At 41.0% G+C, this 24517-nt stretch overlaps 1 protein-coding gene across 4 annotated transcripts in view; it reads right to left on the reverse strand.

The window, feature by feature from the left end:
• The window catches only part of ntrk3b (neurotrophic tyrosine kinase, receptor, type 3b), a 189345-nt gene that overhangs the window by 150758 nt on the left and 14070 nt on the right, over positions 1–24517 (reverse strand). For all 4 annotated transcript variants that reach the window (XM_030414473.1, XM_030414472.1, XM_030414471.1 and 1 more), the window contains exon 2: positions 2810–2884. In XM_030414473.1, coding sequence (XP_030270333.1) covers positions 2810–2884 — 75 coding nt within the window. The remainder of the gene's footprint in view (positions 1–2809; positions 2885–24517) is intronic.

The raw sequence follows: 24517 nt of genomic DNA on the forward strand, positions 1-24517 counted from the left end.
TGGAGGAACTGTTCCCTCACTGACTTTATACAGCACTTTGTTTGTCGTTAGCAGACAGTGTGTCTGTATGTAAATGAACCAAAACCGACAGGCGTAACTGATCAAAAATATTCTCTGCAGTAAAGTGATTAACATCCCTTTCCATGAACACACACTGTATTTTATTTTGGCTCAATCCCCCATACGTTGTCCGACTGCCTTAAATACTTAGTAGTTCACCAAATGCGTACCTGCCAACACCAGGCTGTGAAACTGGGTCAGGAACTTATATTTATAGCTCACAGTAAAATAATTTTTCAAAAAAATACAAAATGTTCAAAAAGGAAACCAAAAGTCAACATCTACAATTTGCATTACAAAATATACTTGAGTTCAAACATTTTGATCGGTGTGTGTGTGTGAGTGGAGGCTCCATCACTGCAAGGCAGAAACTTAAAGAGAAGAGGAAGGATAAAATGATAGAGCGCTGCAGTGCGGAGGCAGGAGGACGAGCGAGTTATATAGGAGGCAAATGTCAATGAAGTGGAAAGTCTCACACTGAGTGGAGAGACATTTGTAAGTGTATTTCTGTATTTCTTCTTCTTGGGACCTGTTCCATCCACTTTGAGAAGCAAAGTAAACGGAGTGAAGGAGTTGAGCGAGCGAAGTCCCGAGATGCACATCAGGCGAGATAATATGGTGGGCTGGATCAGGGCGTAGGCATTCTAGGCACATGATGGAGCCAAACTGTCCCTAGAGGGGCCCGACATAAGGAAATAATTGCCTACCTGATCATGTTTAACATACACTGGAAAATATTTCGAAATTATAAAAATTGAAGATTCTCTAGTCAAACTTTTTTCAAGGTTTATATATTTATTCATTCATTTTTAAACATGTTAGCTTTGCTTTTCCTATAAATTAAAGACTAGCCAATTTATTATCAATATAGAATAATATAAATATATATATACCTAACTAAATGCATGAGTATAATAGTAATCATGTGGTATTTAACAAATCTGTGTTTGTTTACAACATATCAAAGGGTGCATATCGGGGGCCCCTTTATAACAGTCCCCCTAAAATAATCTGTCCATTTAATGCGGCCCTGGTCATTGGAACAATGTGTTCTCGAGCTGCCAGGTAGCAAAACTCACATCTACCCAGGAACTGAGAAACAACCATTTGACTTTGTATCATTTTGAAATTCAGAGATCAACAGGAGAAATTACCAATCGGGAGTGCGATGTATCAATCTATATGATAATATAATAATCCAAGACAAATGCACTGTTTACTCATGTTTGCCAAAAGCTACAGTGGCCAGCTTTTTAATGAAAGTAGTTTGGATTTGTATTTATTTTTTTATTAAATATAAGTTTGTGACCCTTTTTTTTTAAGTTGTGTCATCAGTAGAAACCAGTGGGCAGAGGTAAACAGACGGTATTGAGACCAGGACAACTGCTATGTTGGTTTTTATCTGTCTTTTTATGCAATTTGTTGACAGTAAAAATATAACCAGCAGCTTTGCCTTTTATTGTAACTGAATCCAGTTAATTACACGAAACAACTCTTTATGTTCAAACAGATTGGCTTCTGTTGGATTGCTAAGAATGTTTCTAACACGTTGTTGTTTGTTGGTGTTTAATTAGAAAACGTGTAATATTAGATAAATGATAAGTGAACTCTAAAACACGAGCGCAGAGTCTTAAAACAAACATCTTCTGAAATAAAATTACCCTAATTTGGGATATGCACTCTACAGTTATTTAAAACATTTAATAAATCAGTGTTTAATTTAACGGCTTGCATCTTTTTTTCATTTGATTAAAATAAAGATGAGCGAGTTCAAATTTAAAATGAGGTGATGTAAAGTATCCCAGACTGATTTTTGTCTCACTCATCCGTCCTCACGGCTAACAGCCCCACTGGGCAGCATCACAAGGTAACAGCCTTCCCTGGGAAGGCCCGACTCCAGCCAGGGAGGAGCCAGCATCCCCAGACAAGGCAGCAGGAGAGAGGCGGTGGTAATGAGAAAAATGCTAATTTAGTGGTGGAGATATTGCTCTTGGCCTCCCTGATGAGGGATCTAGGGGATCAGGGGAGAGGGCAGCTCTGAATTTGGAGGGCAAGGGAGAATACGGTTCTCTGCAGAGAGAGGGAAAAAAATGTGGAGGAGGAATAGGCAGCGTCTGTGGAGTGAGGAGTGGCAGGGCAAGAGGAATGTAAAGAAAGTGGCCTCATAGTGCAGGGTGGCAAAGCAGCAAAAGAGCGTAACATTGCTTTAAGAAGTGAAGAGATGAGGGTTGAAAAAAAAATCACAACACAACAGCAGGGACCCCTAATTCAATTTTCCCTGCTGCTTTTTAGCATTATTTGATCAGTGGCTAAGCAAAGTGAAGGGGATGTTCCACTGGCGTGTGACTGTCAAGAATTAAAAGCTTGTTTAAACATCAGCTTGTGTTAGGATCAGAAACAACACTCCCTCTGCTTTGCACACACCCCTCTAACACCTTGTCACATCCTCTGAGAATTAACCCGGATGGTGTCACATTCGGAGAAGTATCGGACATTAAATCCTGACGCATTGCTGGAGATGCCGCAGCCACTTGTGTTCTGAGCTGAATTACTGCTCTCATCTCTTGGAGGAAAACCATTGGCGGCTCTGCGGCGAGCAGACGGGCAACCTGATGGAAAACAGGGATTAACAGCGGTACAGGTTCCACTGTCCTTTTCCAGATCTGCAACACAGTAGGACCGAAATACAGAGAAGTGTCTATCACTTGTCTCTCCCCGCTCCCCTTCAGATAACAGCATCAACACTCACAGTCTCTGTAGTCCAGTGTAGAGCTCCATATCGACGTCTCTCAGAGTCTGCAATCCTGTCCAGTTCTCTATGTGTCTGTAAACAGAAAGAAAGAGAATAGTAAATGAGAGGCTCCTGTTCATCCGAGGAGAAAGGAAAACAAAACCAGGAGATGTGACAGGAGAAAAACCTCTTTCTTTTCAGTCCCAAGTTGCAAAATAACTGACTCTGTGTTGTCAAAGTTTTTGAATCCATATTCATTTAAATTGCAATTATTGGAACAGTTCTGACGGAGCGCTCTCTGCTGCCCTCTGATAGATTTAATTGCCGAGAGGCAGCTTCTGAAACTTAATCTACGTGAGGGGAAGTGTTAGAGGGGACTGACCAAATAAATAGTCCTGTTCACTTTACTTCTACTTATACTATCACCAGACTCCCAGGGAAAACTCGGCCTATGTGATGGGATAAAAGTGGAGCGTGCGCCTTTAAAATAGCTTGAGGAAAAAGAGCATTTGTAAATGATTTGTTTGTTATGGTTTGGAAATGAAATAGGCAACACACACAGGGCACACCGATTTCAATTAAGCCAGGGAAATGAGGAGATGTAGCAGAGGACACGGCGAAGGCTTTATAGCTTGGTTTGCAAAGAGGAAAATATGATTGCACGCTAACGGGAACTTCATCCTGAAATGTCAGATTTCAAATCAGTGGCAACACAACAATCAGAGAGACACAAACGCAGGTTTTTTAAATGGAGGCAAGCCAGCTGATTGGCTGGCCATACCCATAGTACTTGAACACAAGCGGTTTTGACATAAAGTCAGATATCTATATATACATATCATCTATATACATGCACAAAGAAACACATATCAGTCTGTCAGCCGAAGCCAGAAAAATTTGATCTGCACCCACATTCGTAGCTCAGTGTGTATTCTGTGATCAGATCCTGTGCATCTGGTATACAATGATGAGGCAACGTCTGAGGCCTCCTGTTTATTTGAGCGCAGCGCTCCGGAGTGCATCACCTTCTCTGGTGGAGAGGAGGATACGTCTGCCAAATGTAACCAGCAGTGGTGGAACCCCTCTGTGCAAGACTTTATTGTTACTCGATTGCCAATTTTGCTGGCAGGCCGAAGCAGTAACCAGAAAGAGCGATGCACCTGTTCACATCTTTTTCCAGGAAATTCTTGTGCTACCTATTACAGCCGTGGTAAAGTTGTGTCATTTCCCGGACCATAACGGATGTTTTTGACAACAAAACACGTACACCTATTTTTAGAAGGGTTTAGATCCTTCCTGGTCCACATTCAAATCAAGAGCAGCTTCTATTCCAGTCCAGAGGGTGGTGGTAGTGCACATGAAGCTGTCTGTTAACTGCCGAGAACAAGAAGAAGAAGAATAACTTGCCCGCTTAACCAGCATAAAATTACCAGAAACAGAGGTCCACAGTTGGTCACTGTAAATATGTAGTCCACTGTTGGCACTGTAGGGTTGTTTTTGTGTGTGTGTGTGTGTGTGTGTGTGTGTGTGTGTGTGGATGGGTGGGTTCTTCCACATTCAAATCAAGAGCAGCTTCTATTCCAGTCCAGAGGGTGGTGGTAGTGCACATGAAGCTGTCTGTTACGTGCCGAGAACACCAGAAGAAGAAGAATTTGGCCACTTAACCAGCTTAGTTGGAACAACTTCCAGTTAGCAGTAACAGCTACCGAGCTAACAACTACAGCTTGTATGAACTTGGAGAGAGAGAAAGAGATTTACCATCTTCGTACACTCTTTCACATTGCTCTCTCACTCAAAAAGATCACTCTGATCTGGGATCAGATAAGTGCTACAACAGCTCAGCAAGATCGTGCGTGTTCAAATCACTGGAGACGCGTCTTCCCGCCACTTTAATGAGACAAGGAGAACAACTGTTAATTTTGGTGTTATTTCGGCGTCACTGATAATCACATGTGACTGACCCTGTAGAAGCTTCCGCGGACCACTTACTGATGTATTTGAAAATTGCAGAGAGACTGGTGCATTTAAATGTTTTCAACGTCCAACTAGAATGTGTCTACAATCAGATTGTATTCTGTCTCGAATGCGTGGATACATTACTACATACTGTATGGAGCTAAGAGGAAATGTGGTAGCATTGTTGGATGTTTGCAGGAAAAATCGAGCAAATCAAGCTACAAGAACACAAAGGTGAGTGTAAAATATCAAAAAAGGAAATTTTAGGATTTTTGGCCAGTACTGGGTGTGAATAAAAGTCAGTGTTGCCAGTGTTACATAAGCCCACTCACACTGTAGACACTTATTCACAGATGCAATCATAAAAACAGTCATAGTATCACTCTGAAAGCACTAAAACCTGAAAGCAAAATGCATGATTGTGTGCTCAAATGAGAAGGTGTTGCTGAAATGGTGCATCAGCTATAACTGCTTCACACCGACAGAGTAACACAGCTGATGTTGATATTAGAGTTGAACTGAAGGCAGCTGATTCTTAAGGCCAGGAGCTGAGTCATTAATGTGACCTGCAGGCCGATATGACAGTTTCCCCTCGCAAAGCTTTGCTTATTCACAGTACCGCTGTGTGACGATTGGGAGAGAGGGCACGCTCAGTAGAAATTAAGTTCACACACTGGGGTCTCACGTGCTGTGAGCTGGAAGTCATCGCACAAAAGAGGCAACATGGGCGAGGTTTCAAAAGAAAAGAGTTCACGTGTTGTAGGCTGCAGTGTTTTCAAGCGTTTCCAGGTGGGCAGAATAATCTCACAGCTGAATCAGTTAAACAGCACGTTTAAACCTAAGAAGGGAAGTCAGCTGTAATAAATATCCAGTCACTAAATGCAATTTCACTACCCTCTGTCTTTAATGACCAGACAGATGCTTAAAACAGTTTTAAACATTTAAACATTAAATTAAAAACGCACTAATGCTATTTTAGAAAATATTTTATACTGTATATGTTGTATTGGTTATTATTATGATATCATGTACCTGTATGGAATAGATGACATTTCTTGGGTAAATATTACATTTTACATATAATTGTATTAATAAAAAAAATCATCTAATTTAATTTAATTCAACACAAAACTGATAAGTCTACACATGTATGTATATACATAATATATACAGTATATGCTATAAATATATCATGACTGTCTGCCTCCCACATTCTTGTCAGCCACGCTGGATTGTTTTAAAACTAACTGAGCTGAGACTCTGACGTACCTTCCACCTCAGAAGCCACTGGAGAAATAGCAGAGGGTGAGGGCAATGCACCCAACATTAGCCATGCTACAACTGCTGCCAACTTGTTTAGACATGGCACTTTAAGCCTGTCTACACGTTATTGTAGGCCCAGTTAATTATGCAACAGAGTTCCTGACAATATATATAGTACAGGGTCCCTACTCCATCTCTCTGTCAGCTAAGGGGGCCATGGCCTGAAGTCCTTTGATATAAATAGTAGAAGTTACAACAAAAACAGTAGAGAATAAAGTATTTAAATGCTGAGTACATATTCAAACCAGCCAAAAAAAGTGAAATTACAAAACTTTCTTTTCTTGCGTAACCAAATATTTAAAAATAGTCTCTAACGCAAAAAATCATCAGTCATTCCTCTTGGATGGAAGCTTCAGCAATTAAACATTGAGAAAGCGTCTGTCCATTCCCTAAGGAGCTTCTCTGTCCCAGATTGACATATCTTGATCCTCAGACCAGAGAATGGTGATATTTAGCACTGGAGAGTTTTTATAGATTTTCAATAAAAGAGAGTTTTATAGTTTGGGACAAGACAGGCCTGAAAGAAAAGGAATGGAGAGGAATCAAAAAGAGAGCAAGGCCCTGTTTGTCATCAATCATGTGAATCTCTCTTCTGAAAATGATACAAGCCTGGATGGCTCAATACGGGACTGAAACTGCAGTAAGCAGTGGAGAGTGGCCTCGGAGCGTCGTTATAAAGTGTCACTTCACTGCTTTTGTAATTTGAGCACCAGGTTTACTGATGAACTAACAACAGCCCTTTGTTCCTGAAGTCACATATGTTGCTTTGAATGTCGAGGACTGCAAAACATTTAGACAATGAAATCAAAAAGATTTGTTCAAGTTTTTCACAAAAGATATTGTAATAAGAAAACAGCTGAGCATCATAATATAAGAAGAGCAAAATGTATTATAAACCTGGCTCACATCTCAGCAGTGTTTGTTGTTCAGGCTAACATGATGCAGTGAACTAGTTTAACAGTTTAACAGTTTTTTTTTGTCACTGTTACTGTCCACATTGGGAAGGCATATTTAGCAACTACAGTGATTAGAATACGCGACATGCTTGCAGCAATTGGACATAATTTTCACAATATTGTGTATGCTGTAGTAAGATAGTGAGGCAAAATAGTGTGAGGCAAAAAAATCATCATCATTCATGTGGGCACAAAGTGTTTTCATTTGCAGCGCTGCTTTATGCTCTGTCATATAATTTAGCACAATCCCCATTTTCATCAAGCGGCTGTCAACAAACAGCACAGTGGAAGCGGGCGACACCTCCCTGCGGACCTGAGCACGTCCTCTGCTCAAATCCACTGATTGTCCGCGGCACTCTGAATATGCATGCGGATTAAATGCCGGTGAAAAGATGGATATGAATAACAAAGATGCGGCGATAATACACAGCAGTCAATCTCTGTCCTGTTTTTTTTCCCAGATCCTCGGAGGACGCAGAAATAAAATGGTACAAAAATAAAAATCAACATAATTCGGAAAGTAATAGAGACACTAACACTTTTACATTTCAAGTAGACACTCTCATCCAGACTTTCAATGAGTCAGGCACTACGATAATTTTAAATCGCCCCTTTGTCAAAATGAATATTACACAGAAGAAGGGAGATTTGAGCAAAGGAAAAAGGGAATATGAGGCTTTTTTTGTCCTGACAACATGATTAGAATGAAAGTCTGGCTCTCTTTTTTGTCTCTCCTCTCTTATCTGTCTTTAAACTATTTGTTCTCTGTACAGTATTCTATGACAGTCCTGATTTATCAAAGGGCTTTCTAAATAAATTTGCCATGACATGACTAGATTAATAACTGGGGAGTACAAAGGAAATGAGCAGGCTGCTATCAGAACAAATTGTTCGAGCAGACCTACCAGATTGCTCTCTAACATACAAGCCTATGAAATTACAACCACCTTCCATCTGCTTTAGAAAAATGGCCTCCAACAAAGTACAATCTGAACTGGGTGGCAGGGTGGTCCGGTGCTTGAGGAGAACACCCTGGAACCAAACAGTAACAGATTCGATCCCAGCAACAGCCATCTGTTGTGTTGCAGTGGCCCTGGGCTACACACTCAACCCCTACCTGCTAGCTTGTTCTGGGCTTCTGTGAATATGTTGTTTTTCATTTCTTTCATTAGTGAACACAACAAATATCTGCAGAGTGGGGGCATTTGGAAGAAAGAGACGGAAAACAATCCAGAATAGCTCTGGATTGAAAGCCATTTAGAGGCTATCTGCTTTCCTTCAGCGACTTGCTATTGATGTATGGAAGTTTATTATTGACAGAGCTACTGAGCGAGCGCAGACAGATCTGTGCGGTGATCAATGTTTTACTCAGGATTTCAAGATTGGAATTGACATGGAAGTAAAGTTAACGCCGGGCTCTGAATGCTCCATCAGCATTGTCATTTGTCTAATAGACTCTGTGAAAAATATACTGCCCCAAAGTCAACATGTGAGTGTGGAGCAGTATTTTTTGAGCACTCAACAGCTGCTTATTTAAACGTGCATTAATGTCAATAATAACTCATTCAAGCTCTGTTTTGGTCTCCACCAATGCTTGAGGGCAATATCTGCAAATAAGCAAATAAATGTTCTGCATGTTGATCCGCTTTGTCCGACTATTATTTGGTGCTGCATTTTCATACATTTTTGCTGCCAACTGTGGCTGGAAACAAGGAGAAGAGGAGGTGGTGTTTGCAGGGTGAATACATATAAAAGTACAATTAACACAAATCCTTAGGCTTGATTTAACCCTTAACAGAAGAGATGTCTCATCTCCATTTACCAACATCAACCCATAATAAAGAAGTTTCATAATGTAAAACAAATTTAAACAAATTAAACGGTTTCAGGTTTTCAGAAAACTGAACGTTATTTCAGTATGTGACATAAATATTGATCAGATACAAATAAACTGTCTTGCCTTTTTTGCAAAGCATCCTATAGATATGCTGTTAGATAAATTTTTGAGATTCATTCATATAATACCAGACATATTGATCGCCTTCATCTTCCTTTGTATAAAATGAAACATGACCAGTCCTCCCTCAGATATCATGGTGTACAAACATTTTCTTGTAATATTGCATTTTGTAAAACAAAACTGTCATCACATTTAATTAATGCACAGTGAAAATTAATATACTGTATATTATATGCTCTACTATATACAATATCTCAGTTTTCCCAATGGGCCACCCAGTTGAGGGGAACTGGACAGTCACTTGATAATCCTCTGTGGTATTGTATCTACAAGTATCCCCTTTCACATTACACATGGCCATTTAATCCACTGTTTCTATAAAATATTAATAAGTACCGCTTCAAATCTGAGTTCACATAACAATTTTGGAGACCTTTAGCAATGCACTTCCCAACTCCACTCCAAATCGCCTGCTCGGCTGCGAATAGTAGGAGAATGATGACGTGATTTAGGTGATTAGCCAGTGAGCCCTGCCTGTAACATAAAGATGTGAGTTGTGATGACTATGATACGATTTTGATGCCACCCTATCACTGAGCCAACCCCTCAGCTGAGAATGTGTGATAATATAAGAACAAGATACATGAGGCTCCCAGTAGCACAAACACGGAATATCTTCTGTTTCTCAGTAATCTCCTCTGATTGTGCCCATTGGTTCCAATACTGCTGTCTGTCTGTGATTTACGACTTTGTTGGGATGATCTACAATGCTCGCGCCACCGCCTTAATGGGAAAATGTTTAATAAAATAGAATGTCTCTGGTGTGTTCCTGGGATATTGATCTCCATTCTGCCTCCCTCCCTGTTTTCACAGAAGCAGAGCAGCACTCGTCTACAGCCCAAACACTTCAGAGTGGGGACGCGGCGGTGAAGTAGCACTCCTCTAGATTAAAGCACACGCCTAACATCAATCAGATAACCTGTTTTTCTCTGTGTATTTTTCTTATGCTTGACTCCTGAGTGTTTGCAAGCTGCATTGTAAAGAGAGACGCATGGAAAGAAACAGAGGAAGGGACGATGATGAAAAAGAGAGGAAAGGAAGCTTTTCCCCCCAACATTTACTGCAACTGGTAGGACGGAACAAGTCATGCTCCAAAACAATCATGAGGGACATTTGGCATTCAAAGCTTGTAAATGGGAATCAAGTGTTATGATCAGTCGGGCTTCGCTCACAGAGACAAACCCACGCCTCATACCTCTATGCAAATGCAATCACACGCACAGGCAGACAGATGTAGCGGCTTCCTTCCTTATGTATGAGCTTATGAAATTATATCTGCCTTCCATCTGTTGGTCAGGATCTGATTTATAAAATGGCCTCCAACAACAGTATTAATATACAAAGCCAACTGGGGTGTATGGTGTGCTTTTTTTTCTCGCCTTTCTCTCCCCAGAGGGGGCTGCGGCAGCGCCACCCTGCTTCACGTTCTCACAGTGATGGACACTGAGAAGCTTCACCGGAAGAGTCGGGTGTGAAGTGCCTAGCAAGTGCACTCTCACACCAGTTGCTGAGCATATGGGGGTTGAAGTGGAGAAAGGAATTTATAATTGGCTGTCCTCTCTTATATTTCATGCCAGTGCTAGTCCAATAAAATGAGCATACATGCTCAGTGAGTGTCGCTTTGATAAATAAAGGGTAAAATTAAAAAAATGATTCAGAGTCCATATTGGCACATAGGAACATCATGGAAACAAATGGGCTCGCTGCTCCTCTCCAGTGCACTTATGCTGGAAAAATAGAAATCCAGGCAAATTGTGACAATTTGTCTCAATTACATTAACAGCAGAGAGTGTGAGCTGGAGAATATGATATCGATATAAAAGTGACAGGCAAAATTGACCAGATTACAGCTTTATTAAAAATGATTCCCCTTGCATAGAAACGACGGATTCAGCACTAAGGATACAGCCCAATTTTTCCAGCAACTGCATCTGAAAATCCATGGGGACAGAGAAATGGAGGCAGAGGGAGTAGTCGAATAGTTCAGTACAAAGCAAAATGAAAAAATAGCGGGAATGAAATTTCAATTGATTGCTTTAGTTATCAGAGGTTTCCCCTGGACTGATCCTCCAGGGGAGGGATGGCCCGAATTATGGACCGATCAGCCAAACACTTTTTCTTCTAAATGCTGGTCCCAGTGGACGTGGCCATTATTAAGACTACAACACTATACAGACCCTCTGAGAGCGCTCTGCAGAGACTGTGTGGGTAGTAACTACATATTGATCATGGTATATAGTGCATGAAGCCTAGCAACACATTCTTCATTGTCTTTACAATGCGACCACCTGAACACATGTCAATAATAATCACTGCTTTTAGAAAGAGACTGCTGTAGCCCTGTATTTGTCTTTTCTATCTACGTATATCATTCTGCACTTTAAGTCCTTATTCTACAATGACAGATGAAAAAAAAAAATCACTTCACATTTGATATAGAGGAGGGCTGCCATATGGTTCGAATTGACCCACCAGATGTTTTTCTCGGGTAAGAAAAAATACTTATATTTAAAGGTGAAATATGTGAGAATTTGAGTTTGAAACCCACATTATCAACAGAATATTGAGTATCATGTTGCAGATACCTTTTTAAGTTAGCATGTTGACCAGCTAGCCTTGGCCTCTCCTGGTCCAAAGCTCCTGTGCTAGCGTATAAGCACCAACAGTTCCCCGGTGCTCCGAGCTCACAGACCTCGTTAGCTCCATTGCTGAGTTAACTAGTTAACTAGTCAACGGCAGCTACTGTTAGCAGCATTTAGCACTAACACTACTGAGTTGCTGCCCCGTATTTGTTCTCATCATGGATTTGACATGTTTGACCTTTAAATCCCTGATAAATATTTTACTTCATCAATCCAAGAATGACATGCAGCGTGACACTTTGAGGTCAGTTGGGATCCGAGTACCACCATGCATCTTGAAAATATCATATAAAAGGTGTATGCTTTAGGCTCGTACCCTGCCATTAAGTGTTATTTTTGGCCCTCCTGTTTGTCTTAGTTTATCCAACCGTCAACATATTTTGCAGCTTATACTGCACATTGGCTTTTCTCCCCACATAGATAGGGCAGATTCTGTGGATCAGGGACATGGATAAAACCAGGGTATATATATTATCTATTTTATCAAAGAAAAAAAACCCTCTCAAATCTTGCAGTATAATAAGAAGTGAGATTCTATCTCAACCTCTCTTTTATATCAAAGTGAACACTGCCTGTTCTTGCTGGGTAGCCTGCTCTGCCTGTTTCTATGGCCAGGCTGTGTCTCTCAGTCTGGATATTGTCATCATTTTCCTTTGTTGTCTATCAGTCACAGTGGTCAGGGAGTCTACCACTGTCTATTTAGGGTCAAATATAATGCTGATTTACTTTGTGATGTGGTGGTTTTGTTTCAATATTTCAAATATTTTTCTTTCTGTTCTGAGATGATTTTGTTTTGCCTGGTTGCTTTTTTTGGTGTCTGCCTCTTTGTACTTTGGTGCATCTCTGTCTTGAATCAGTACAACAGAGGTTCCTGTTCTATCACTCATTCCAGTGATACTCTTCCTGGTTATTAAGTCAAGTTATGAAACCATGAGAAGCATAGACACACAAAGTCTAACAATAGTTGATCATTTATTTTGCTACGGTAACAAGACCTTGCATATTCCAGACACTACTACAGCCTTTGGGCTATTGCAGCAGCCTGTAGTGTGTGTGTGCATGTGTGTGTGTGTGTGTGTGTGTGCGTGTGTGTGTGTTTGGTCAAGTATCGAGACATTCATTTTCAGAAATCAGCATCAGCTAAACTATGGCACTTACTCTATTGTGTGAAAATAATGAGCTGTGAAGCTCGGATGCTTAATCATTATATTCAAGACCGCTGCTTTATTTATCTCATTCTGTCTCTGAAGCTCAACTCTAAGAGAAGCTCTGCACAGAGTGAAAATAACTGTCAGCCAGTTTACCGTTCACTTCACTTCTCTGTGTGTGAGAGCTGTGAAGCCATGCCAGAGCCATCAGCTCGGAGTTTTCTAACGCAGCTAATATTCCCAGCCAGGATGCCGTCCCATGGCTGCCCCCAGACCGTTCTGTGTCACTGCTTTGAGGATCCAGCCCTGGGTGGAAACTACCTAAGCCTCTGAGTGTCACTGTTTGCTACAGGCTCAGCCAATCCGCAGCAGAGATTTGGCAGGGCTAAACATCGTGGGAGCATTGGTCCGTGCTCTGAAAGGTATCAACACTTCGCACATGACTAAGCTCAAGTGTTTCTGCCCAAAATGAAAATGACTATAATTAGTGTGCCATTTTGCCAAGTGTCATCAGGCTATGATCCTCTCTGGATTCAGCTTCATACTGGAGTTACTCAGCATCAGCTCAGAAGGCGATGGATCTGCACATCAACAAATGTCACTTTCCACACTGTACACCTCCATCCGCGCGGGATAATAAGCAGAGCACATCAACACTGTCAACCCACGGTTATCATTACAACATTAAATGCTCTGAATCTTAAATACAGGCCATTTTCAAAGTGTAGCAGTGCCCTGTAAGTGCCTCATTCACAAACACAAAAATGTATGTATGACATTCAGACGAGTCAGTCTGCTTTGTATCCATGGCAACCAAGAACTCGATGCAGCAATACGTGATTTGGGCCATTTAGGCAACAAAGTTGACAAATGATCACTTTTAAAAGCAGTTATAGTACCTGGTTAGTAAAAGTTGTCTGAATCAGCCTGTTCTCACATCGGTCAAATACAGCAGCCTGGTCAGCGTGCCGTAAGCAGGTTAACGTATGTTAATGACAACACTTGCTTTTCAGTGTGTGACATACTTACACCTAATTACATCTGGTTAGTTACAACACTGAACATAGTTATTTTAGCCCAAAGTATGATATTTCCCTAAATGTAATGAAATATTTTTATTTCTACCTAAACCTAACCAAGTTATTATTTTTTATTATTTTTTTTTTTTTACCTAAACCGAATCAAGGAGTTTCTTTTACCAAAGCCTAACCAAGTCGTTTTCTTACCTGAACCTAACCATGATGTTCTTTTAACATTAACCTAACCAAAAAGTGTTATTTTTACCTGAACTTAACCAAGTAGTATTTCTTTTCCTAAACCTATCCAAATAGTTGTTCTGCCTGGACAACATTAATAACAGTCCAGAAGCCATAATTTGTCACAATGTTCAAACTGTTTGTCAGCATAGCCTAACCAGACTTTGTGTATGACTTATTATTGTTAACCTGACCATGCAGCCCTAAACGCTGAATTTCACAGCAGAGAAATGGAAGACTTGAGTGAGAACTCAATAAATAAAATAATCTGAAAGTTTCAGCGTCTGTCTGATAACAATGTGAACGAGGAGAATCAAAGATGAAACAATCCACAGCATACCTCTTTTTGTGTTGTTTACATCTGTTTGACAAAAAGGGAATCTTTAAAGAATGTAACCATCAATAAATGAACAAAGTACTGACAATAGCAAGAGATAAGTAAATATGAAATCCAGGCCAAGATAGGAAATGATGTGAAGCATGCAAAAAAAAAAACACAAAAAAACTAAGTGATCGTACACAACGGTAATGGTTTTATTGCTTTCAAGCTTATTGCCCGTGAGAAACTAGATGATAGAGGGCAGATCGTCCCATTCAAGACTACAACAGGAGTCACAAGGCTTTCTGCTGCTGTCAGCAGTTATACCTCGACTCTTCTTAGAGCTTCTCTGTCCTGCTGAGCATGATAATGTTTAATCAAATAAGTGATCGTATAGCACTGGATTTCTGCCAGAACCGCCATACTGCATGCAAATGTGGCAGACCTTAAGCACAGATATGCAGTGTACTTTAAATACATCCCATCTGGAGACATGCATAATCATTGGAACGATATACATCAGATTTCGTGCACGCTTCCGATCCTCGGCACACACTAGACTCAGTGTATAAAAGCATAATATATGGTTATATTTCTGATTATACTAAAGGAGGCATCGTACAGTGAGGGGAAGTATTGCAGGACAGAACAGGACAGAACAGGGAGAGTAAGATATGATGGGAGAGGACCGGATAGATTAGAATATAGAACAGAATAAAACAGGATATGATAGGATATAACAGGATATAATGTAAAGCGCAGGATATGATGCAGGATTACCCACCCTAGCCGCAGCCTGCTAATCCTGCTGCCTCCTGGCAAGTGATACAGAAGTATCTGTTGCCGTAGCACAGGATTACAGAGCAGCTCCTTCCCTCAGGCTGTGAGACTGCATGAGTTATCCTTTTGCACTGCACCATTCAAAATACATTTTTTTTTTTATATGGCTTATTATTTATTCATCCATTTATATATTTTTTTGTGAGTAGCACAGAGGGACTACAACATGCTTTCGTTGTGCAGGTCTGTGCTGTAGATGTATGAATAAATGAAACCTTGTATTTTATATGATATATGACTGACAGGGACTATAATTGCAAAAAAAAAACAATATAGACAAGAATAAGCAACAGGATTGGATGGAAAGGATATAATGTATTATAACATAGGATAGGATAAAGAAAGATGGGTAAGAACAGGATACGGTGGGATATTAGGCTGGAAGGATAGGCCAGGATATACAATACAGGATAGGATAAGAGATAAGAGAGAATAGAATATATGATATAGGATTGGATATAACAGATTAGAATGAACAATAGAACAGGCTTTAGATTAGGAAATGAAAGGTTATAGGATAAAATATTGATTGGAATTAACTGGTAATTAGGATTGGGCAAATCAGTGAGGCAAGGACGGTTTGGGACAGGACAGGACCTGTGGACCGCTGTGAATCTAAATAATGAGAGACGGTTCCTGATTGTGTCAGTCATGAGATCTGCCACGGTAACATGATCCTCAACAATTTATATTACCCCCCGCAGACCTCCAGCGAGTACAATTGTCCTCCAACTGCCTCCTCTTTATGACTCACCTTCCTATCCACACTCCATCTTGAAGTTAACAAGACACCACATTCTACATTCAACCACCCTCCTAATGAAGTGGCTGTGAAATACAATCCTCCTGGTTATCTTATCTTTGATGTCACAACCATTCATTACTACAGTGGAGGAAAGGAAAGGAAAGGAAAGGAAAGGAAAGGAGAGCCAAATGTATATCACTGCAACAAGGGAGACGACGATATAGGTGGAGAGAAAGGAAGATGGGGAGTTGAGAGAGACATATTGTGCGGTGAGCTGCATTTAAGGGGCTTTGATTACAGATTACGATGCCATCTGCTGTGAACGGTGGTCATACTGTACATGACAGGCAGCATATTTGATATGGGATGCTTGCACCTCCTGCTGCTGCCCCTGTTCATCTGAGGCTGAGCTGAATAAAGACACCTCCCTGAAGGCCTGTGGTCCACAGTGGGATAAGTCAAGTCCTGGCAGAGACCAGGGCGCTCGTCTTACAGCGCGAGGAGTGGATTAAATGTTCTGCGCACGTCCTTCATGGAGCTAGTCTCCTCCAATTTCGGGATATGATAAATCTTCAGCTGAGGGGCATCTCTCCTGGAGAATTCAATTAGGTAAGAAAAGAGAAGAGGATCACAGCGATATTAGAGAGCTGATCGGAGAGCTGCTCAGCCCTCCCAGTAATGAACCGCTCCGTTCCTCCACCGTGACTAGATTGATTTGACTAGCCGAGCTCAGAGTTCATCCTCTATTTAAAGTCCCCTCTCAGAAGGCTGGGTGTCACTGTGGAGGGGAGAAGTTTGAAATTTAGAAGAGGATTGAAATATGAGTGACAGCTGGGGTCGAGGGCCACGGAGTGGCGCGCCTGTACGCTCCAGACGCCTGACAAGATGCTGGGATAACCTTCAGGGAACTTTGTGATCTTTTCGAACCCGGCATGACGTGACGGATCCCTTGTTCTCCACCACAATCGATAATTCTCCTCTGTAATTACCTCACATCTCGATTATCAGTTAAAGGCTCTGTGAATGGCCCGTCTCTGATTTCTCTCAGTGCGAGTGAAATTTATTCATGAATACAAGAGCATGTCGATTGCTTGTAAGCAAACATTCAGCGTAAGTGCCGCTTCTGACAATGTTGGAACTTGTAACTCCCCAGCTCAGTATCGTATGCATATTCTAGCGCCTCCATAATGCAAACATTCTGCTCATGTCCACATCCTCCATCTAAAGTTGAGCTCAGTTCACAGTCCTGAAAGTGAGTCTCAAGGATGTACCTAATCGTGCGGGTATAAATAGTTTAATTAGCTTTAATAGCATCTGATAAGAATCTCTTTTATGAGATTACGTGACAAAGGCACGACTGTTATCACAATTAAGTGACATAGAAATCACCTCGGTTAAATGTGTCTATCCTCTGATGTTTATCTTCAACATCGGTTCTGGATTTCAGTCGGAGTCTGCCACATGGCATGTCAGCTATTTCGACAATATTCAGAGTTGCCAAAATTGCTGATTTTTCTCCTTTTTAAGTAGCACCAGGTTATCCACAGGTCACCTTATTTAACCAGATTAGATCCACTGAATAGCTTTCATTTAGAGCCTGCCAAAAAAACAGCCAACATGAGAATTAGGTCTAATGTCTCAAATCGGAAAATTTGTTCAGGTTCATAATCTTATTTTGTGTTACTACTAGACGCTTTAATGCTCATCAGAATTTATACATGTAAACACATCATTTCCCTCATACTGTCCAGTTCTGCAGCACTGTATTCTCCCTCCTGTCTCTTCAAGGCCCTCCCTCCCAGATACCCAGTCTGCTCTGATTGGATAGCTCACACACGCCTGAGACAGCAGCACTTACAACAACAGTTCTTATATGCCAAAGTAGCTGCAGGAAATTGATTATGCAAATGTGTGACTCTGTGACATAGTGTGATGTCACAAAGTCCCGTAATTAAAGGCGGGACTACTGGTGAGGCGTTTCGGGCGCAGTGTTTTCTGTGGGAGAGAGGAGCTTACACTAGAACATACATGAAACACTGAAGGAAAGAAACAAACAGAAAAAGCATTATCGGTCAGCTTTAAGACTTTACTGCACAACTACACACAGTATCATTTGTAGTTCAACAATCCTGACCATTCTTTATTTGAATGCGTAATCCCCCTTTGAAAGAAGTCCTGGACATTTGGGGACTTAAAAGCCATGAACAGTCTCTCATCTTCCTTATCCAGGCAGTCCCATCTGAGGAGGGAAGAAACCCTGTAATTACTGGGTTTGGGTTGAGATACGCTCCACTGCACTCCATCACAGCATTCCTGTCAGAAGACAGTCTGTCTCTATCTCCCAGTTTACAGTGAAACTGACATTTAAGGATCTTTTCACCTCTCTGGTGATTTTGTATTTCTTCATCAGCCGTTCTTTATCGTCCATGTTATCACCCGTTGTTGTCTAGATGCTCCGACCTTTGACCTCTTTATGACTGGCTGTTTGTTACGTTCGTGATCTGGAAAATATTGTTTATTTTATTGTTGCTTTTTAAAATCCTCCAGCATGAAGCACTATCTCAGTGCCTGAACGATGAAATATAAACATGATTCCGACTTAGCACGTTTATTGCAAAGTAGCAAAATAAGACATCCCAGTGAATTTATGATGAATCGTCTTATTTTTCCATGAAATCTTTATGTTCACTGCCTTCTTCTGCAGCTCTTCCCATCCCGGAGGGGTAAGGATGATTCATTAAAATATCATCATTATTTATTATCTCGCTTTGTGAGAGAAAACTGAGCACAACAATTAATTAAACTACCTTGTGCATGTCCCACCCAGTCAGACATCAGCACTCACTTGGAGCAACAACACTGAGACACAACTGGCAGTAAACTCAGAGCTATCATTACATGTAAATGTGAGCATTTTGATGACACTGTGAGTCTGAGTCCTACGAGTTAACAGGAGGAAAGTGGTGGATTTCATAGCAAGCATCTCACATACAGGAGTAATGATTTTATTGCTAGTTTATACACAAGTGCTCAGCATTTCCTTTTAAACCTGGTGTAGTTGTACAGCTTGACGCTCACTGACTACGTGCTGATACACTGATGATTACGGTCCTGATGTGCTGCATGCCTTTGCAGTAATTGGCTAAAATGCTTAAAAGTGGTTAGAATCTGAATATTGATATGTATAAAAGGGGCCCAAATGAGACGTTTTTACATCTACTGGACAAGCAGACTGGCCATCTGGTGTAACAGGAGTTTCAGTAATGTAGTCCAGAGACAGTGATACAGTAAAAAAACAAAAACAAAAGACGATTTGGCATTACACCGTGTTCTAACTCAATGCAGCGTGAGCGAGCATCACAAACAAAATCAGCTGGATTTCACTGTTTCCTATAGAACTGTGTCCTAACTGGTTATTCTTTACAGTACCGTCTCCTATTTAAGTGTCGTTTGCACCGTGGACACTGGGGGCATCTCTCATCTCTCCAACACTTGGAAATGACCAATTTTGTCCAAATTGGTTTTCAGAAGCATATTTAGTTAAACTGTGCCAAAATAAAAAGCTCATTTCAAGAAATTTAACCAACAAATGAGATTAAATGAATTCTGAGTATATACCCACCACTTCTCAGCTTAAAGTGACTCAAAGTATCCGTTTACTAAAATACTTTAATATCACCAGGGAGCAGAACGTTTCTGGTGAGATAACACACCTTCTCTGCTTGCTGTTGACTCAAGTGCACGTCATTTCCAGCAAGAGAGGCTACTGTGCCGGAGCGAGCTAATCAGTGTTTTACGTGAGTGGTTAAGTCTCCAAACTGATCTCTAGCACACAGCTGATAGCTTAGTGGTTTGTTTGCACTACGCAACAGAGTGCACATTTAATGCATCCACTGCGGACAGTAAGCATATGTGTCGGTGCATTATGCTTCATATACCTACGCGATTATGGTGAGACTGATTGCATTGTGCATAAGCTGTGACCACATTAGGAAGCAACAGAATGATATGCATAATAATACGAGCATAAAATGATTATCTCCAAGCTGCCACATTGTATGATCCAACCAAATCAGCAGGAGAAAACATGGATGTGGGATTTGTCCAGCCACAACAGAAATTCTTCAGTGAATGAAAATTTAATTGCTGTGACAAGAGGTAAACTCATTGCCACACCTTTAATTTCCACCTGCGCTGTATACCGTGAGACACACACCTTCCTGAAGTGGTCACTGAACACTGGGATTTGGATTTATCCAAAATGAGTCCTAGTCCTGAATCCAAATGACCTTCCTATTCACATTCCTTTTGTTTTTAATCCAGTCCACCTCTGGCCTGGTGGTGAAACTCGGTAGTGTCGTCTCACTTTGGGCACTTTCTCTACTCTGAAGAGGTGAGACAGTCATCCCACATGTGGGCTGCATTTTGTATAATCATGTTTTCTGTGCATAACACTTTTTTTGAAAGATGTGGAAAAAATGGCACACAAACATCATTTTTCTTCCTTTTCCTTCCTGCTCCTCTGATAACAATCTTCATTCATCTTGGAGCACTGCTCTCAAAACCCTACAATTGCTCCTTATAGCTTACTGTTGTTATCTTCTTCTTTCGTAGGAAAAGCAAATTAAGGTGAGAACAGGAGGAGGGAGTGGAAGGCGTTGAATCCTGGCAGGAGAAGGAAGCCTGAAGAGTTGATTTATTAATCCTTCTGTAGCAGATACATCAGTTCAATTAGTCATGGAGCAGAGGGACAGAGAGATCACAATAATGTGACAAGAATCGACTGTAGGGATGCTTCAACCACACAATAATTAAGACCCCAGTATAAATATGTAGAAGCAGATTACCTTCAACAAGGTAAGAAGTGCAAAATACTCAAATGATACCCAGCAGTAGGACATAGCCTCAGAAGCACAGGGGCAAACAGAGTTGTTTACTTGTGAATACCAGAAATCAGTCTAAAGGGAAATCAAAGCAAAAGGTTAAGCTGAATCATGTGCACGACACTTTTGCACCTGAGTCCTCATGCTAATTAGAGCTCCCGATAAATTAGCATTTCCATGTTGACGAAGGACTCTGACAGGAGGAATTTACACCTGCAGCAAAGGAACGAGGCTCACAGCTGGAATTAGATTCAGGCACGGTGATATTTAGTCAGGTGTCAAAATGACAGAACGCTATTTTTTGCGAGAATACAGACACTGGTTCCAAGGGTGACAATGAGCCAAGTTGTCCTGTTTGGGGCGGGTAAAACACGCTGAAGTGCCGAAAGAAAGAAAGGCACCGAGACGGAACAGAAATACTGTCTCTAACACAAAGGATCAAAGACGTTTTGTGTTCAGAGGTTTAATTTATTAATAATGTCACCTCAAAGAGAGATTACTAAGATCACATCCAAGTGTTGTTGTTGTTTTTAAGAAGACTGCAACTCTTCCATGTCTTTAATCTGCCCAGTTGCCATAAGAGCTGAATTTCATATCGAGAGGTGGAGGGGACAGTGGTAGTGTTAATAAGAAGACTGTGAAGCCAGTGACCACAGTTCCAGACTGTGTATCAATATTTGTAAATTGGAAACTACTAGATATTTTTTAGGAGATCTCCAGATAATTTCAAGCCTGGTGGTGTGTGTGGCTTTTCTGTGGTGACTAAAAACAGATATTTTTGATGGAGAGTCGGGATATCTCCAGCTGTGTTTGAATTGACCAAAACAGGCATTTTAAGCCAAAACATGACCTTTACTAACACTTACAGAATGGTAGTAGTACCATACCAATCATCCAAGTGCAATCCACAGCAGAGTATACAACCAAAATCTTAAAAATATGACGTCTCCCTGTCTTCACTGCAGTCTGACAGGGCAGAAATATAAGAAATTCTTGAGTAATTTATTTCCAAATTCATCGCAATACCATAAATCTGTTCAGTTTGCTTTCACTTTTTGCTTATTCACTTTCTTGCAGCGGGTTAGATCAGATGATTGATGTAGCTAGAGCCAGGAGTCGCTTAGCTTAGCTTAGCACAAAGACTGGAAGTAAACAGCTAGCCTGGCTCACTCTATAGCTCAAAAATATGCTGAGCAACATAGAATCGTCATTTTAACACCTCGGTTTGTGAATCAATTAAACTAATGAGATGAAGCATTTTAATGTGCGGGATTTACTGCAGATTGGCTGGCAGGTAGTTTGTTTGTTTTTTTGCTGTGGAGAGAGTCGGCTGCTGTTTCCAGTCTCTGTGTTAAGCAAAACTAACTGGCTGCTGGTGGTAGCTTCATTACCTTACAGACAAAAAGAGCGGTGGTGTATGAATCTTCGCATCACATCGTCTCAAGAAAGCAAAAAATATATATTTCACAAACTGTTGTGCTGTTGCTTTAATTTAGGCGTTCTAAGGGTTAAATCATTTGGAGGTTGTCTGTGTCTGTGCTTCTCATGAACGTATGAACAAAGATATGAATTTTTTCATGCTAACTCACACCAAAATGCTTTCAGATAAAATATTGGAGGCTCACAAACCCGGCTCCATTCAGTCCAGATATGTGGGCGGCCAATGGTAACAGATCTCTTGGAAAATGTCTCAACAGTCCTGAGCACTTAAATTTTAGGCTGGCACATGCGCCGGTGCAGTTCCTGTAATAACTGTAAAAGGTGGACCATATACTAACAGATGCAGCTGAGACTGTCAGTGTTTGGCAGAGGAATCACTTCATTACTACACAAAGAGTCTGAAGTTACACATCTACAATTCCATCTCCCTGGGTACATCAATAAACATCAACTTTGTCAGACTGAGTGAAACTTGAGACACAAAGGGAAGTGTTAGAAGGTTCTTGTTAAATTCCCTCCCAAATTTGTCTTTTTGTTTTCTGACTGAGATGTAAAATCCAATAACATCTAGTCCTCACACACCACAGCTTTCACACAAGTCTACAGTGTCAGCCAATTACCTCCAGCAGGAAAGAGGGAACAGAGGAGAGATAGAGCTCAAGGTTGATGAATATTTGATTTGTTTGCTGATTTCTCTCCTTGCTTCCATTTAAGTAACTGCGTCCCTCTGACACACACACACACAACCACACACACACACACACACACACACACACACACACACACTCTCTCTCTATTCCTGTCTTACACACATACACACTCAGTATTTTATCCAAATGAGGGTCCTTGAATGACTCCTAATCCAGCCAGCCAGACTGGGTAACCTGAGGACACGTCTCATCAGTCTACCTCAAAACATAAAACCTTGTCAGTTGGCTGTCAGGTCTTTGTGTGGAGGCCCAAAGCGTCTCTGCATGAAGGGGCTTAATATTTCTTGCTGGAAAGTCATTCAAATGACCACAAATTGATACAAACGGACGACAAAAAGGCCATAAAGACGTGCCAAACAACCACAAAGAGATGCAAAATGACTATAGAGACGCTCAACGACTACCAACTAGATGGAGACTCAAAAGGATCAGAAAGAGATGCAAAATAACACAAACAACAACAAACGACTTCAAAGCTACACAAAATGACCACAAAGTCATGCAAAATGAATACAGAGAGACAAGAAATGAATCCAACGAGACGCTCAACCACTACCAACAACGAAGAGATCCAGAATAATCATGAAGCGACTTAAAATATCTAAAAACAGACGAGTAACGTCGACAAAGAGACGCTCAACAAGTACCAACAGACACAAAGCGACTACAGAGAAACTCAAAATGTTCACAAAGAGATGCAAAACAACTGCAAACAACACAATAGTCTCTTTGTGTGTCTTTCAGTCTGGGTGCGCTGCTCCGATGTAGGAGAGTAAGGAGGCATTTATCACGAGTTCATCTTTGTGAGGATTCACCTTCCCTGTGATCTACTTTGTACTGCTAACCCAGGTTCACATGTTTCAACTGGATCCTTCTACACATCTGTGCTTTCTTTCCACTCACATAATGTACACCTGTACTCCAGAATTTACCAAATGTGGACTTTGGATTTTGGAGAAATCACTTTAAGGCACTGAAACGTTGTTGCTCCGACAGCAGAGAAACGGGCACGGCAGCGAACCTCCTCCTACTGTCTCCTCTCTATGATAACCAGAGGGGAACAAGTTGATCTCTCTTGTAACAATAAACACATTAGTGATGCTTGACAGGTGATGGCTTCCTCTGGAAATAAGAAGCCTCTGCAGTTCACAGTGTCAAATGCAGACAGCTGCCGCCGCAAGTCATTTCTCCTGAGTGACGTGCCAGCCAGTTTCTCCATCAAAGCCTTGTCACAGAAGAAACACCAGTTTTCCTCACGGAGGCTAATTTAGTCAAAGCACCAAATTAGCTTGACTCCCAAAGGTGCCACTCCTGCTACTTATGTATGCAGTCGTGGTTGTTGTTTAGCCCTGCTGACATTGACTCATATAACGTGGGGACCTCACATTATTAATAAATTAAACAACAACCTGTGTGTTACGTGAAGTGCACGAAATATCTGGATGATGAAATCTGCTGAAATCTCCTGTGTCCCGAAATCGGGTGAAT

The sequence above is a fragment of the Sparus aurata genome, chromosome 4, assembly GCF_900880675.1.
Source record: "Sparus aurata chromosome 4, fSpaAur1.1, whole genome shotgun sequence".
Lineage (NCBI taxonomy): Eukaryota > Metazoa > Chordata > Actinopteri > Spariformes > Sparidae > Sparus > Sparus aurata.